Below are 17,690 nucleotides of genomic sequence, written 5' to 3'. Positions count from 1 at the left end.
ACATTCCTTAGATGAAAACTATCTTCATTCAGTTGTGGGAACATGGACAAACATACTTACACAGCCAGGAGCACACAGGGCGCCTCCAGTAACTCACCCCTTGACAGGTGTTACCAGGCTTCTGCTGTGTGCAGTGACAAGATGGACCGTTGTCACTTCCCATAGATAGAGCTCATAGGAGAGAAAGGCAAGGGGCCGGCTTAGTTATGAACATCAAATCACGAAAATATTCAGATAGGGACACACTCTATGAAGGAAATGCTACAGGTGATGTGGGGAGGGCAGCAGGTCTGTAACCTGAGGGAGGCTGGTCTGGGAAAGTGGCTGAGGGGCGCCCATGAGAAGGAGCCAGGCCCGAGATGGGCTTCGCCATGTCGGAGGCACCTGAGGAGACCCCGTGCAGCACAGTGCGGAGCCCAGGCATCTGGGCCTTATAAGCTGAGGTGAGGAATTTGGATGTTGTCTTAAGGGAGACAGGAAGCCACTGGAAGGTTTTTGGTGGGGAGTGACAGGATGTAATTAGGCGTAGGAGGACCATCCTAGTAGAGGCACACCCAGAGAAGGGAGACACCCTGGCGGTGGCAGGGTGTGCACAGACTTGGAATATATCTCAGAGGTGGAGTCACCTGGTGGAGTCACAAGGACATGTTCATAGGCCGTGGAGGGATGTCAGGTCAGGGGTGCCGTCATGGAGGGAAGAATGGGGAGGAGGCAGGCTTGGGTGACGGTGCGTCAAGAGCTTGATTTTGGCCTTTTGCCATTTGGGGCCAGGTGTCAGTGTCATGTTCGTGGTTAGATAACCCAGTCTGGATTCTGTGGGAGAGATAAGGGCTGAAAGTGTAAAAATGGAAGTCACTGGGTAACAGATGGAATTGGATGCAAGGCCCTGAGTATGCTGGTACGTGGGCACCAGCTTGGGGCACGTGTGTGTGTGATAAAGAGAGCAGCAGCAAGTTCCGCCAGCTGGTGAGGACTGGCAGGCAGGGTGGGGTTAACTGCAGCTGAGTCCCCCTCCTGCAGGTGCGGGTGTTCCCATGTCTTCCCCATCTCCCCTCCTTGGCTCACATGTTTTCCATGAGCCCCTGTTTCCTTCACACTCCACCAGCCATTACACCAACCAGGCTGCAGGGCTCAAAACGTGTGTCAAGTGGCCCTCATCTTCGTATTGTCCCCATGGCTGCCAAGTCCTGCTGCTGCCTCTGTCTTGAAGTGAAAAACCCATGTTTTTGTCAAATGGTACCCTCCCAGGTCCATTCAATACACTTCATCTCAAGAATCGCAAGAGTTCTTAACAGGAATTCAATCTTCATTTGGAAGATGGGAAAGTGAGGGCCAGAGAACAGAAGTGGCTTGGCCAGGGTGACAGAACAAATCAGAAGGAACTGCGAGTTCCTGGAGGCCAGGGGCCATATGTATCTTGATTGTTACATAGAGATATGAGTTCCAACCCTAAAAGGGACCTTTTAAAATTAAAATGATACAGGCTTTAAAAACATTTTTTTTTTTTTTTTTTAATTTTGAAACAATTACAGACTTGCAGGAAAGTGCAAAGGACTGTACAGGGAGGTCCTGAGCGCCCTCCTCTAGCCCCTACCAGTGGTGACACCTTGCATTGTCACAGAACAACATCAAACCAGGGCCTGGACGCTGGTATAACTCACACAGCACACTGATTTCAGCGGTTACACAGGCACTCACTTGTGAGAGTGTGTGTGTGTGTGTGTGTGATAGAGAGAGAGAGAGAGAGAGAGAGAGAGAGACTCTCCACAGTTTATTACATTGTGTAGGTTCATGTAACCACCATGATTGAGGTACTGAACTGCACCACCCCCACACAGCTCCCTCATGCTTCCCCCTATGGGTACCTAACCGTACCCCCATCCCTAACCCCTAGCAATCACTAATCTGTCTTCCATCTCTGCGACTATGTTATTTAATATATAGAAACAGGATTGTAAAGTAGCTATTCTTTTGAAATTAGCTTTTCTTCGCTCAGCATAATTTCCTTGAGGTTCATCCAAGTTGTTGGCTGTATCAGAAGTCCACTCTTTTTCTTGGCCAAACAGCATCCCATGGTGTGCGTGTGCCACAGTGTAACCATTCCCACTGACCATCATTTGAATAACTTCCAGTTCGGGGACACTATGAATAAAGCGACCACAAAACACTCATGTGTAGATTTTTGTGTGAACTTAAGTCTTCCTTTCTCTGAAATATATGCCCAAGGGTGCAATTGCTGGGTCATATAGTCATAGTAGATTACTTTTTTTAAAAAATTTTTTATTGGGGAATATTGGGGAACAGTATATTTCTTCAGAGCCCATCAGCTCCAAGTCATTGTCCTTCAATATAGTTGTGGAGAGCGCAGCTCACCTCCAAGTCCAGTTGCTGTTTTCAATCTTTAGTTGCAGGGGGCACAACCCCCCATCCCATTGAACCAGCAACCTTGTTGTTGAGAGCTAACGCTCTAGCCATCCGGCTGCCTCTCCGAAAGCTCAGCGACAGCTCGTTGTCTTCAATATAGTTGTGGAGGATGCAGCTCACTGGCCCATGTGGGAATCGAACTGGCAAACCTGTTGTTCAGAGCTTGTGCTCTAACCAACTGAGTCATCTGGCCACCCCTATTTTTCAGTTTTAAAAGGAACAGCCAAACTATTTTCCAGAGTGGCTGTGCCATTTTATATTTTCACCATAATGTCTGAGTGACCCAGTTTCTCCACATCTTAACTAGTATTTGGTGTTATTACTAGTTTTTCATTTTAGCCATTATGATAGGTGTAGTGATACCTCATTGTGGTCTTAATTTGTGTTTTTCTAATGGCTAAGGATATTGAACATTTTTCCATGTATTTATTTGTCATCAGCATATCATCTTTAGTGAAATGTGCATGTATTTTGACCATTTTTAAATTGCATTGGTTGTTTTTTTAAATGTTCACTTTGACAGTTCTTTATATTCTAAATACAAGGTGTTTTTTTTTTTTTTTTTGTCATATATGTGATTTGCAAATAATTTTCTCCCAGCCTGTAATTTGTTTTCTCATCCTTTTGACAAGCTCTTTTGCAGACTAAATGTTTTAATTTTCATGAGGTCCAAATCATCAATTTTTTTTATGGATCACATTTTTGGTGTCAAGTCTGAGAACTCTTTGCGTAGTCCTAGGTACCAAAGTTTCTCCATTTTTTTCTGGATGGTTTATAGTTTTATGTTTTAAACTTAAATCCATGATCCATTTTGAGTTAACTCTTGTATATGGTTTGAGGTTTAGGTAGAGGTTAATTTTTTTGCCTATGGATGTCTCATTGTTCAGCACCATTTATTAGAAAGTGCATCGTTCTTCCATTGAATTGCTTTTGCTCCTTTGTCAAAAATCAATTGGGCACATTTGTGTGGGTCTGTTTCTGGCTTCTCTCTTCTGTTTATTGATCTCTATGTCTATCCCTTTGTCAGTACCACGTTGTCCTGATAACTGTAGCTGCATAGTAAGCCTTGGCACGGAGACAAGTGTTCCCACTCATTTCCACCTTTAATCTTGACTTTAAAATTCCTTGGACTGCTTTTTTTGGGGAGTGGGGGTGAGGGAGGGATTCCTCCTTATGTTCATAAGCTGGAATTTTTTTTCTGCTTTTAATTATTTCCTTCTAGACTGGAAAATCAGGTTTCAATAAAAAGCCTTCATAATTGTGTGTAAAATAGAAGTAAATTAGCCAAGTGTGCTGTCTTGACTCAGAGGAAGTTGCGTGGACTCTATGCCACTCTCCTGGCTGCTGGGAGGCCTTCCACACCCATCAGGTCCCAGAGGTAGTAGAGGTGGCAGCAAGGCTGATGTCTGTAAAAGCGGAGTGAGTCCAGCATTACTAATAGGGCTTACAGGAGAGGAGAGGCCTTCAGGACCCATGGACTTTCTAAACAAAGCAGCGTGAGCTCCAACAAATATCCAAAACCAAATAAAATACTTGCTGGGCATGACAGGTATGAATGGAGAGAAGAGGGCTGGGGTGAGAAAGGGAACCTGAGCCCCACCTGACAGGGGCACTTCGACTGTGAGCTAGCCCGCTGTGGAAACACAGCCCCAGTATTGCCAGGCTTTCATTAAAAAGAGCCAGAAACCCAGACTTTTATAGGAAATATCCTGGCTTTTCATGTTGGGAACACATTACTGTTAAAAATAACACTGTGTGGGCCAAATGAACTTGCTTGTGGCGCTAACCTTTCCCAGGGTGGCCAATCTGCAATCTCTGATACTCAACTGGATCAGCCTAGACTGCTTGTCATTGCCTGTCATGAAGCTGATGTGATTGATTGAGCAATTATGTGCTTAGTGTCTAGTGTATTTGCAGAGAGCTTGAGGGTGTGTAAAAGCACTTTATTTGCCCATGCAGGTCTTGCAGTCTTATTTACACTATTCACTGACTTTGCAAATCTTCCATGTTTTGTTTTAAATGGCCAGAGCTGAGACAATCCCACCTCTTCCTCATGATCGGTCAGTCAGCCTATGTGGAATTTGATTGTCTTGTGTTGACTGAGAGCCAATGGGTATGATTCCTCCTTTAGGTGTGGTGGAGATGCCAGGGAGGGAGGCGGACAAGCTGACAATGTGTGTGTGTATGTGTGTGTGTGTGTGTGTGTGTAAAGGGTACAGAGGGCAATACCTTGGTGTGGAAAACTTAGTCTAAGGCATCATCAGAAGGTCCACAAAGTCAAAAGTATTTCATAACAATACATTATATGCATTTTTTCCTTTTTTATTTTTATGAGTGGTCAGTGGAGTTTTCCAGATCTACATGACATGTGGTGATGACATTGCTCTGATAGCTAAGGAAAGATATGTATGTATGTGTTTGTGTTTAAAAGTTTGTTTTCAAACAAACTTCTTTGGGGTCTTTGATAATTTTATGCATGTATTTTGCCTGAAATCAAAGAGTTTGGAGACTACTGGTCTAAGGAAGTGGTTGTCAGTCCTGGCTGTACATTAGAGTCATCTGGGAAGCTTTGAAATAACACTGATGCCTGAAGGCCACCCCAAACCAGTTGAGCCAGAATCCTTGTGGATGGGACGTCATCAATGTTACCATCATCACCATCATCACCATCACCATCAGCTTCATCACTATTGTCCTCACCATCACTATCACCTTCATCGTCATCTTCATCACCATCATCAACGTCACCATCATCATCACCATCATCATCTTCACCATCATCACCACTATCTTCATCATCATCTTAATCACCGTCATCACCGCCATCACTATCACCATTATCACCATCACCATCAACACATTGTGAAATACTGAGAAGAGCTCATGATTCCCCCACATCATAGCTTTTACCTTGGTGTGTTCAGGCCCAGCACAGCCCATGGATGGATGAGTGCAGGAATAAGATAAACTTTATGTATTTTGTTTTTCTCATATAAGAATGGTGTGGAGATGGGGGTGGGAGCATACAGGGGCTCAGGGATACTCTGGGCCGTGTAAGGATCAGAAGTTAGCTTGAAATGTCAAATTTCCAGGGACGGAGTTCAGAGTGATAGAATGCCCTATGTACGCTCAAAGCTTTATCTTGAAATAGTCTTTCATGAACAATTTGTTTTACTTGTTGCCAGGAAACTGACTTTCTGGAAGCCTGAGAATGGGATTTGAGAGGAAGGAAGGAGGCTGCCGTGAGCTCTCTGTACCTCTGGGCAGTGGCCTTTTTCTTCTCCTGTGGAAGGAGGGCGTGAAGACTCAAGGCTCACAGATGTGGTGTCCGGGACACGGTGATCTGCCAGGTCGCCATGGGGTTCTCATTGCTCTGCCTTTACTCTGCTGTTGCTTATTCTAGCAGTAACAACAGAAATGACTGTGACCCCCAGAGCTACCACTCCTCTCTTGGGCTAGTTAAACCGCATGCCTTCCTTAGGTCTCAGTTCAGCAGTCACATCCCCAAGGAGGTCCTCCCTGACCCCTCACTCACAGCCCTGATGCAAGCCCTGGAGGCTGGCCTGTCTCTGACATAGCTGTTGTCCTAGTTGCTGCTTGAACTTGCTTGGTGGAACCTTTGTGGACGTCTATGTCTTCCACCAGACTGCAGTTCTCACAAGGCAAGGGGCAGTGTCTGCTGTTGTTCACCGTTTCTGTTGCCAGCACCAGCAGAGTGCCTTGTGCGAACAAGTCCCTACAAATGGAGTGAATGAATGCATTAGCAGCCTTGAGAATGCTGGCCTCTCTGAGGCCGTGCTTCCACGTCCCGGCTGTGCCACATCCCGGTCTCCGTTGTAGTGGGATGCCGATTGTGGTCTGTGTTTGAGGCTGCATGAGGCACCGTTAGTGCTATCGCTGGGGGCCAAGCACCAATGGCTGTCAGCTGTGTCACACATGTCACTATGTTTCCAAAGAAAACACATTAGGAAGATGTGATGTTTCTGAAAGTAAGACTGGAATCGCTGCTCAGAAGAACTTGGGGACCTTTGTAGAAACACATTTCTGGGCTTCATTCCAGACCCGCTCAGTCAGAAACTCGGGGCATGAGGCTGAGGATTCTCATTCACTGTCATTGCTGTTATCTTTTTAAACAAAGAACAGGCAGGATCCAAGCCCGCAGGGATAAAAAGACACACAGATTTTCTATAAACATCTGCTCAGTGGGGCTCACACCTCCACTTCCTGGACGTGTGTGGGATGCTGTGCAGAACGACTGTGGGAACATGTCAAGCGCTCACCTACGACACTGGTGGGCAACGAGGTTGATGTGAGAAGCGGGCAGCGGACATGTTGGTTACTAGCACTAATGATGGAACGGCAGCCATCTCTCCACTGACCTCCAAACCCCGAGTTCCCTCTGCTTTCTCACTCTGTCCTGTCTGGACTCCGTCCCGCTCACTACCCAGCTCTGTGGCCCCTTAGAAGGTGCTGGTCCTCTGAAGCTCCAGCCACCTGCTGAGGGCCACTCAGCTGGACGTGGCACCACCCAACCCCAAGTGCTTGTCCTGTGCCCCTGACACCTGCTGGGCCCTGTTGCTGTGTGGGGGGGACCCACCCACACCTTTTCTACCAGGCATTCAGACACAGCATCCCCTGCTCCCTTGGGCACCGTGCTCAAACGTCTCTGGGCATCCACACTGTGCAGCCCCTTGGGCTGGCTGGTTCTAGACAGAGAGTGAACCTTATTGCCTGGACAAATCTTGAGAGATGAAAAACTCCATGTTTTGCAGGACGCAGGAGGCGAACTGCAGTTCTCTGCCCATTGGACTACAGAGATCACACTCAGCTGGGTTCTCATTACACACCCCGCTGAGGCCGGGCCTGGGGACTGGCTGCCCAGGAGAGCGCTGTGGTCTGCACAGCTGTGTCCTCCCCAGATCTGCTTTCTAGTCTTCTGGGCTGAGGAAGGAAAGCAGGGAAAGGCAAGGACAGGCTTTTCCCTGGGGAATGCCCCTCCGTGCTGGCTTGAGTGTGGCTGAGGACAGTGGTCTGGGACACTGGACACACCTGTTTCCTGAATCAGCACCTACAGCTCCAGTGAGTGTTGGGTTTGTCCCTCGTCCTTGTCACAGTCGAGACGGGGCTCCTCCTGAGACCACAGACTTCCTTTCTCCACACAGAACAGGCCCAAATGTGAGATTAAATGCAGCATTGTCTCTGGGGAATAAGTCAGTAAAAAGCCCATGTCCCGAGTGGGGACATGCCTTTCATCTGTGGGGCTTCGGCGTGGCCCATAGGCCCTCCCGCCCCTCACGCTGGCCCAAGCCTCTGATCACTCTCCTATCTGAAGGTCTGGACCCTTCTCAGTTCTGGCCCTTTGAGAGGGGTTCCCCTCTGACCCAGGAATCTTTCCAATAGTCCACCCAATTCCTAATGGTTTCTGGCATTTCCTCACGTTGCCCATCACCTGTGGCTTCTGAAGTCCCAGAGAAGGCACTTGCTGCCCTGCAGGGAGAAGGAGGAGACACAGCCCCATTGGAAGGACCAAAGCTGCCCCAGAACAGGGCAGGTAGATGGTCACCTAGCTTCTGTCAGCTGTTTGCTGACTGGCTTTGAAAGGTCCTACTGTCCAGGACCGGAGCTACTGGTACGTGACATAAACACTAGATGTCATGGGATCAGTATGACTGGAATGCAGGATATCACCTCAGGTATGGAAGACTGAGCCTTTCCAGCCCCAGATCCAGCAGACTCACGATTTCTGTCGTCCTGAGCATTTAATGGGGGGCAAATGACCTATCTTCTCAGAGCCTGGGCTGTGGAATTAGGCAGACTTAGTTTCCAATCTGAGCTCTGTCACATTTTAGTTGTGGACTTATTGCCACTTTCCAAATTCCCCCAACCTGTTTTCTGATCCATGAAATGAGCATTGGAACAGAGCCAACCAAATAGGGTTGTTCCAAGAATTTAGAATGTCATTCGGTGAAGAGTGTTTAGCAAGGTACCTGGACCATGGTGAAAATATCAATAAATTGTTTGTTATTATTGTAGTTCTCCTTCTTCCCATCTGTCCTTCACCCTCCCCTGGGGCACTGTGCTCCCAGCAATGCCCAGGGTGAGATACGTCCTGACACTGACTGTGCCAATGAAGGGACAGAGGAAGAGGGCTGACAGGTGTAGGCAGGATGCACCCAGGAGCCCAGCACCGTGAAGGCCACTGGCACGGGGCTGCATCACAGCCACAGGGCTTGCGGCCGGCCCTGGAGGAACGCCTTGCAACCAACAGGCAGGACCGGCCACCCCAGTAGCCATGGGCTTTCCAGGGAACGGCTCCCAGCAGCACACTCAGGCCAGCCCTGCCCAGAGGTGGGGCCCTGCTCAGGAACCCTCCCAGTGGGCCTGCCCTGGGCAGGCGGCGGGACAGCACAGTCGTGGGTGGCGGCTGTGACATGTCAGCTCTGGGACGGCAGTGGCCACTGCATTGAGTGAGCTGCCACGTAATCAGTCATCTGTGGTCGGTGATCAGACCTGGATGTGGAGCCAGGGCCTCTCTGTCCTCCTGCACAGGAAACGCCCGCCTCTGGCTGGACCCCTCTGCCCCAGGTTGGGAGGACTCTGCCTGGAATGCTGGCTGTCGGCCGCCTCCCCGAGCCCAGCCGCTCAGCCCCTCGGGGCCATAGCACAGGTGTCAGTGCCCCCGTGTCATCCCCACAGTGCTGGGCGCTCCTGGGCACAGGGCCTTGTCTGACGTGCCCTGTCCTCCTTGGCCCCGGCCTAGTGCTGTGCAGACACCAAGGATTGGAGGGCTGTCCACCCCCCCAAACACACACACACAATACGCACAAAACACACACAGCATACATAACACACATAACATACACAAAATACAGCCACAAAACACACGGCATACAATAATATGTAACCACAAATACAACAAACAAACATACACATAAAAACACATACTCCAAGAAAACATACATGCACTCAAAGTATCCACACACAGGCGTATATACACCCCATACACACAGAAAACAAATGCACCAAACACACACTCTCAGGAAAATACAGCCTCTCAAAAAGTCTGCACGGGGGTTGCCTCAGTAATGAGCGGTTAGATAAGTGAAAAAATTATCTAATGAGTTAGGTTCCTTAAAAATGGCTGTTAAGACGCAAATTTTAAAAGAGTATATAAAATCAGATATGTATATGCTTCAACCCAGCAATTACATCCTAGAACTTTACTGTAGGGATGTAATCAATGAAACATGTGAAGGTTCACGTCCAAGCATGTTTAGTACAACACTGTAGGTAATAGCGGGAAAATAAAAAGCGAAATGTCCAACACTGGGGATTAGGTCGATAAGGTCCGAACACGTGTGACTCACAGATTAGCTGGCCCTTGTCCCCCTCCTCACCTCCCATAAATAGAAACACAAGTGCTAAGGGTTGTCAAATGCATTGAGGTTGTGGGGGGACCTCGGCGAGTTTGCAGTGACGACTCCACACCCAGCATGTCACTCCCTTGCACAGAGGACTCCTCTTGGCTCCCTCCTTGTCTGGAGCCCTGGTTTGGTCTCTACAAGTCTGTCACAGTCAGCAGACAGGGCACCGCCACCCCTAGCCTCTCCTGACCAGTGAGGACAGAAGTGCCTGCAGGGACACAGCCCACCTGCCTGGGAGGCAGTTAGTGACCATTTGACTCTGTTTTTATGTCGTCTTTCCCTCCACCCCCCCCCCCCAAGGGTTATGGAGATGTTTTCCAAAGATCTCTCCTTGTTAGGAATTCAACAGACAAGTTAGGGATTTTTATCCCAGCTGGCAAAGGGATTACATTTGGCAGCAACTAAACATGACACACAAATGTGCTGATGAAGTATGATGTTGAGCAGCAGAGCAGGAGCACTGTTAGCAGGACAGGCGTGTTAGGACCCAGTGTGCTGACCACTGTCCTGCATACGTGTGTGCAACACGCCTGCAGGATGAGCTGCCACGTGCTTGGACAGGCCCATGTAACTGTCCTGTGCTTCCGGGCCCAGCTTTGTGACCAGGGCTGCACGGCCAAACCCCTAAACCTGCTGTGTCTTTGTTCTGGAAAGCAGTGAGGATAGCACGTCCCAGCCGGGTGTCAGAGGACTGGGGAGCTAGAGACAGAAAGCCAGGGGCTCAGTCCAGGCCTGGCAGGTGACTGGCTGCTGCTGCTGCTGGTGGCCTGCAGCTATGATCTTACGTGGTCACGTGGACTTTCCTCTGAATGACCAGCTCTTTGGGACATTGTGAGGCACAGCCATACTTACGAGGAGAGGAGAGCAAATGCACTGCAAGCTGCAGGAAGCACCAGTGGAAAGCCGTGCCATGGGCCTAGTCAAGGAAGGTCTCTGGGGTGCTGTGCATGTCCCATCAAAGAAGAGGCAGAGGTAGGAGTCAGTGACGTTCCAGAGCACACCAGGAGGTAAGATGATAGGTGGACATTTTTCTCTGGGATGAGGAGACTGTACCTGCCTGAACTCCGGGACTGGGGGAAAGAGCCCACATGAGGACAGGGACCTCGCATCTCCCTGTCCTTCCGCTGCATCTCTTCCCCACACCTTTGCTGTCTGGGTGGATGGGCAGCCACACCGTCTGTCGTGAGCACCCTGAAATGTATTGCATGGATGTGGCACAAGTACTCCCTCCCTCAGGAATTTGTGCCCATGGTACGGCAATAGCATGTCATTATCAGCTAAAGGAAGGCAGCCGTGGCACATACCTATGCACGCCCACACTGACTACTCAAAATGTGCATGAGACTGGCTCCTCAGGTCAGAGATCCTGAGGGAAGGAGACCAGCCAAGCTCCGGTGCCCAAGACAGAGCCGCAGTCCGTGGGGACCCCAGCCCAGGTAGGTGGGCCTTGCCCCCCTCCCCCAGCTCAAGAGGCCAGCAGACATGATAGGGAAGCAGAGCAGCACTGGTCCACCCTGCTGTCTCCACCAGAAGCTCCTCCATGGACTGTCTATTAGCTCTGACACCCACCAGACACCACTTAGCCCAGCAGCCAGCTGCTGTCCCCTAGCACGGCTCCTCCAACAAGCAGGGCCGTGCCACGGGGCCAGGCGCACACTGAGCTTAGGGAGCCTGCAAACCCTGGGACCACTAGCGTGTCCTCTGAAGGCTGAACAGACTGACTTCAGAGTCTGGAAAGTACTGGTTTTCAGGAAGAGATCTTGGTGTCTTAGGTGGGAAGAGATGGCTCTCAGACGGCCACACGCTCTGCCGGCTTTGGGTCCTGAGGGATGCCACCTGCATTTGTCTTGGTTTAGGCTGCCCCCCAAGCACCTCACGGGGACATCTGCGGGTACTCCAGCTGCACTTCCAGTATCCTCACGCATTTGGGCATCTACATTTTGCCATACACCTCTGTTCTGAGGTCCCCTGGCTGCCATATTCTGTGCCTTCTCTGTGTCCCCTGATTTACCCCAAACTGAAAAGGCAGTGTTGCTTTATGGGTTCAGGGGATACAGCCAAATAAGAAACAACATAAAGTCAAATTGTGGATATCGTGCCCTTAGAGGGCCATCAGAGGGTGGTGGGGACAATAGGGCATTCAGCTAGACCTCCTGGGATCAGAGGGTGCCGTGGCCAGTGTCCTTGCTGTCCACTCAGGTCCTGTCCACCATCCCAGGCTCCATCGCACTGAAAATGTCCTTTCTGGAGGAGAACACGGGAGTGGAGATGGACTCTGCAGGCCGTGAGAGAGCTGAACCCCCGTGTAGCTCAGAAGGTGAGGTTCTTGTGAAAATGCGCTTGGGGTCTCAGGGAACTCGCGAAACAGGACCCTGTGGAGTGCCTCTCGGGGACCTGGCATGCAGACTGAGCCTCGAGAACTGGTGACGAATTAGACGATAGACCGTTGAGGAGACGAGGATGTCACAGGAACCCATGGCAGCAGGTAAATGGATCAGCTCTGCCCAGAGACTAGGGGATGAAGCCCTGCCTCCCCAGGGATGGTTCTGAACCCTGCAAATGCAGGTCTGTCACCCGGCCACCGGCAGAGCTGGGGCCTGCAGGGCGCTCCCTGGAGGAAGGCATTTGGGTGTTGGCTCAAGGGGCACAATAAGAGGAGGATTTTGACCCACTGACTGTCTGATGCATGAGTGTGAGGGGAGGGGCCTGGAACACGCCAGAGGCCACATCACGTGACCATCAGAGTTAGACTAAAGTCAGGACAGTGTGGACTTGCCAACAGTAACAGCAGAGAGGCCTGGGAGCAGCCCTGCTCCTGGGACAGGGGCTACATGGTGGCTGGCATGTCACTTTGTCCCAGAGACAGGGGAAGTGGACACGGGGCAGGCATAGAAGCAAAATGATGTCATTTTCCAGTACCCGGGAACTTGGACCCATGACACTGGGTATGTGGGACACTAGGGTGGCCTCCTCCTGCTCCCACAGGGTCCCCAGCCTCCCTATCAGCCCCCTGCTTCTCTGGAGCAGGACTGTCTGAGCTGGGGCACATGAGGGAGGATGGGGCTCGAATGGTGTGGGAGGGCTGTGTGACACTGATGCCCTGTGGCCACAGAGCCCTGCTGCTGGGACCTGCACTGGGAGCCCAGGTGGGGCTCCTCAGCCACGGGCTGTGTGTGCTCTGTGCATCTGGGTCCCTCTGGCATTTCTACAACTTGCTGTCTTGTCAGGTAGGCCCTGACCCCACGGGTCATTGTCACAGCTGTGGGCCGTGGGGCTCTACCCAAGTTGACACACATGTTTTTAGGAAGTTCTGCACTCAGAAATAGAGTCCCCTCAGTTTGTCTCCATTCCCTATCATAGTCAACCAGAAAAGTTACTGTTAATGTCTGTCTGCTTTGGTGTTTGTGAAAATGCACAAAAATAAAGTGAGGCATTAAATGGTCCCAGAGGCCCCTGAGTCCCTGTGTCACCCACTGTATGTGCTGACTTCACTGTCTCTGATTCCAGCCCCAGCTGGAGGCCCCCTGGAACCAGGCCCAAGTGTCACCTCCTTCAGCCCTACACACGCAGGTACGGCCTCTCGGTTCAGCCCTTGGGGAATCTCAGGTGCTGGGGTGGGATTGAGGCTTCCCCTTGTAGAAGCAAATCCCAGGGGCTGATGAGAAAGATGGGCCTCAGACTCTGCACAGAGAGAAGGTCACACAGACCTGCCAAGGGGCTCGGGGTGAGTAAAGGTTTAAGCCTGGGAAACTTCCAGCTTCTTCTGACCACCACAGGCAACTTGGCCCTCTCCACAGTGTTTATGACAACCAGGAACTTGGCAGCAGGATGAGTGGGGACCCACACCACTGAGTGCCACAGGCACCCTGAGCTAGGACCCTTCCCACAGGTGGCACGTGACCCTCACAGTAAACTCAGGAGAAAACATTAATCACCACTTTCTGTTGCGTCCTGCACAACACAAGCAGTGGGGAAAGCGAGGGAGGCGGCAAGGGCTAAATTCTATTCACATTAACTCATGGGGGTCCCTGGGGTCCCGTCTGGCTTAAGTCATCCCTCCCTTGAGGAAACTTACTCGTCTTTGACCGCAGACCCAGCATACTGGGACCAAGAGAGGAAACCTATAAAACTCAACCCCTAAGAGGGACAACCCTGCAACCCTCTTTCCTTAAGGAAAGGATGGTAGGGACAAACGGTTAGGGTGCTGCGTGACAACAACTTTCCCGGAGCAGAAACTGAGGAAGAGGGTGGCCACCAGCCCCAGGTGCACAGGCAGCAATGACAGATTCTGGAGTGTGAGGTGCTCTGAGTGCTGTCTGCCCCGGTCAGGTATGGCTGCTGTCACCACACTCGGCGCAGGGCAGTCAGGAGGCGCAAGGCCCGGCAGCACCGCAGGCCACGTGTGAGCCTTGTGCCTTGCTCTGCTCACCAGGGGAGACATGTTGCCCACAGTGCCATGCAGGCTCCCATCCCTGGGACGTGTCTACCCCTGCTTTGCACGTGCCCCACCTGGTGGCACCAGCACACAGCCTGTCTGTTGTGATGCACGGGAAAGTGAGGACCGCTGCCCCCCGGGAGAGACAACCAGCACGTTAAAACCATTGACGCTAACATTGGTTTGGGGCCAGGAATAATGCGAGAGAAGTTAGTGGACAGATGTGCACATGCCTGAGTGGGAAAGAATGGGGCCCAGCTGGGGGTGACAGGAAAAGGACAGATTTAGGAAAAGGACAGATTTAGGAAGCATTTAGGAATAAAAAGCACAATGCTAGTACTAGAAATGCAACTTATATGGCAGGTCTGGTGTCACCCAAACCAACTGCATCGGAATTTCAGGGGTGTGGGACAGGCACCCGTGGTCTTGGCCTCACTCACCAGGAGGTCAGGTGTGCAGCCGAGACTGGGGACCAGGGACGCAGGCCATGATGCTCGGAGTAGCCCTGACACCAGTAGCATCGCCAGCACTGGGGCTGATCAGAAAGGCAGAGTCAGGGATGTGGTCACGTTTCAAAAGGGGGAAGGCTCAGCGTCAATCTGGCTTCATGTTCAGAATCAGCTTGCGTGGGTCCTGTGAGCTCAAGATGTCTGAGGTGGGGCCCAGAAAAGCCCCTGAGAGATTCTAGTGTGAGCCAGGCTGGGACCCACTGTCTACCTGGCCCCATGTCACTGTACTCACTTAGGATCTCACCCACTCATCCTGTCCATAAACACTGACTGTCGATGACGCTACGCCAGGGCCAAGGAGGACAGGGCACGTCAGACAGGGCCCTGTGCCCAGGAGCGCCCAGCACTGTGGGGATGACACGGGGGCACTGACACCTGTGCTATGGCCCCGAGGGGCTGAGCGGCTGGGCTGTGGGAGGCGGCCGAGAGCCAGCATTCCAGGCAGAGTCCTCCCAACCCGGGGCAGAGGGGTCCAGCCAGAGGCAGGCGTTTCCTGCGCGGGAGGACAGAGAGGCCCTGGCTTCACATCCAGGTCTGATCACTGACCACAGATGACTGATTACGTGGCAGCTCACTCAATGCAGTGGCCACTGCCGTCCCAGAGCTGACATGTCACAGCCGCCACCCACGACTGTGCTGTCCCGCCGCCTGCTCAGGGCAGGCCCACTGGGAGGGTTCCTGAGCAGGGCCCCACCTCTGGGCAGGGCTGGCCTGAGTGTGCTGCTGGGAGCCGTTCCCTGGAAAGCCCATGGCTACTGGGGTGGCCGGTCCTGCCTGTTGGTTGCAAGGCGTTCCTCCAGGGCCGGCCGCAAGCCCTGTGGCTGTGATGCAGCCCCGTGCCAGTGGCCTTCACGGTGCTGGGCTCCTGGGTGCATCCTGCCTACACCTGTCAGCCCTCTTCCTCTGTCCCTTCATTGGCACAGTCAGTGTCAGGACGTGTCCCACGCTGGGCATTGCTGGGAGCACAGTGCCCCAGGGGAGAGTGTAGGACAGACTGGAAGAAGAATGGATAACATGTATGGAGCTCTTATCAAACTCAGACACCTGGTAAGTGTCATTCATCTATACAAGCATTTTAATGAGCATCCTTCTGAGGCAGCTGCTGTTATTACCCCCAATTCTGAGGTGAAGACAGTGAGATTTGGAGAGGTTGGTGACTCCTGTGTCCTCTAGCACCAGGTGGCAGAGCTTGGATTTGCACCCATGTGTCCAAAGCAGACACCATGTGTGTACATACATGCTACATGCTACATAGCTGGTCTGGAGCAAGGCAGGAAGCCTGGGTGGCAGAAGCCTCCAGTGGGCTGCTGTCCAGGGCGGGAAGGACCGAGCTGTTTGTTCCCAGTGTGAAGCTGGGATCTGGTCACACTCTAATCTAGAAATGGTCACCACCATCCCGGAGAAGTTCAGCATGTATGACCAGGACCAGAAGGTGGTGGTGCTGGACTGCGGGACCCTCACGGCCGTGCCCAACAAGCACTACATTCTCCCAGGTGACTCTCTTGGCTGCTTTCTGTTCCCAGGGGACGGTCCTCCCCCTGGGGCTCTGCTCAGGCTGTAGGACACCTCCGAGTCCAGCAGAGCCCCGGGGACCACTAGGAATGGAATGGTAGTCCGCGGTGGTGACCAGATCCGAGGGAGGTGTTTCTGGACTGTGGGGCTTGGCCGCAGGGGATGGGTCCTATGCCCTGGCAGACGGCACACCCGTTCTGAGGACAGACCCCTCCTCTCTTCTCCCAGAGACCTTCTCTGTCTTGGCCTCTCGCTTGTGCTCAGCTTATGAGGAGAAGGGGAGTCCGGTTCTCTTGGCGGTCTCTAACGGAGAGCTTTGTCTTTGCTGTGAAGAGGACAACAGCAAAAGCTACCCCTCCCTTCAGCTGAAGGTGAGCATTCCAGCCCAATTTCCTGACCCCTCAGCCACCCTGAAGGGGGAACTCCAAGACCCCAGTGCCACTTACTCTGCACAAAGTCTCACCTGGGCTGGTCCAACAGAGCACCGCCTCCAGGAAGTGAGGTAGACGGGCTCTCTGTCCCTCTACAGGCTTCCCGTCCTCCTCTGGGCTCTCCAATATCCCACAGCTGGGCCTACTCCCCCCCAGGGGCCTCTCTGGCTCATTACCCCTTTACCTCCTAGAAGCAGAGTTTGGAATACGTGGCTGCCCAGGAAGAAGCACAGCGACTACCATTCACCTTCTACAGGGCGGTGGTGGGTTCTCGGAACACCCTGGAGTCAGCTGCCCACACTGGCTGGTTCCTCTGCACGTCCTTCAACGCTGGGGAACCTGTGGAGATGACGGATAGTCTTGGGGGCAACAAATACACCGAGTTTTCATTTGAGCACGTTGGTAAAGCCGCCGTGAGCCCCAGCAAGGCCTTCCCTCCTTCTGTGATGAAATAAAGTTTTGGCCACAGCGCTCCCCCAATGTCAGTCTCTGCAGTGTGCCCTGTTCACGGTCAGGCCAGGTGGAATTTGCTATTGCCTTGGGGAGGGGCTGTGGGCTCCATGGTGGGTTCCTGATGGGGTTTGGCAGGGGCGGGGGACTGACCCCGGGGCAGAAGTACACAGAAGTGGCTTAGTCTGTGTCTAGGGCCCGTGTGACTGGAATAAAAGCAACAGTGATCACCACCACCATCCAAGAGATAAGTGGAAAACATTGGGGTGGGTCCCTGACAAGGTCTTGTTTCCTACTCACGTGGGAGAGGCACAGAGACAAGGAATCTGTGTCAAGTGACAGCCAGGAGGCCCAGTGAGCAGCCAGTCGGCATCTGGGACGCCTGCTAAGCTGGCTCAGGTGCCCACGAAGGGAGATGGGCTCCCGGGGAGCAGAGCGGGAGGGCACCAGGAAGGGCTGGGGAACTGTCACTGGTTATGCTCTGCAGGCACAAGCAGCTCACTTG

The 17,690-nt window shown here is 52.2% G+C and overlaps 1 protein-coding gene across 1 annotated transcript; it reads left to right on the top strand.

Annotated features, from left to right (window-relative positions):
• The first annotated feature begins 359 nt into the window (after window positions 1–359).
• IL37 (interleukin 37) lies at window positions 360–17,207 on the top strand. The gene is made up of 9 exons (XM_074333920.1): window positions 360–407; window positions 5,033–5,167; window positions 8,974–9,119; window positions 11,205–11,284; window positions 12,067–12,165; window positions 13,356–13,418; window positions 16,172–16,285; window positions 16,533–16,675; window positions 16,927–17,207. Exons 1-9 carry the CDS (start codon window positions 360–362, stop codon window positions 17,188–17,190), a joined length of 1,092 nt encoding a protein of 363 aa, XP_074190021.1. The 3' UTR covers window positions 17,191–17,207.
• Window positions 17,208–17,690: the final 483 nt, after the last annotated feature.

Source organism: Rhinolophus sinicus, linkage group LG05 (assembly GCF_036562045.2).
Source record: "Rhinolophus sinicus isolate RSC01 linkage group LG05, ASM3656204v1, whole genome shotgun sequence".
NCBI lineage: Eukaryota > Metazoa > Chordata > Mammalia > Chiroptera > Rhinolophidae > Rhinolophus > Rhinolophus sinicus.
The sequence above is the reverse complement of the archived record's forward strand: the minus strand, read 5'-3'. Positions and strand labels throughout refer to the sequence as shown.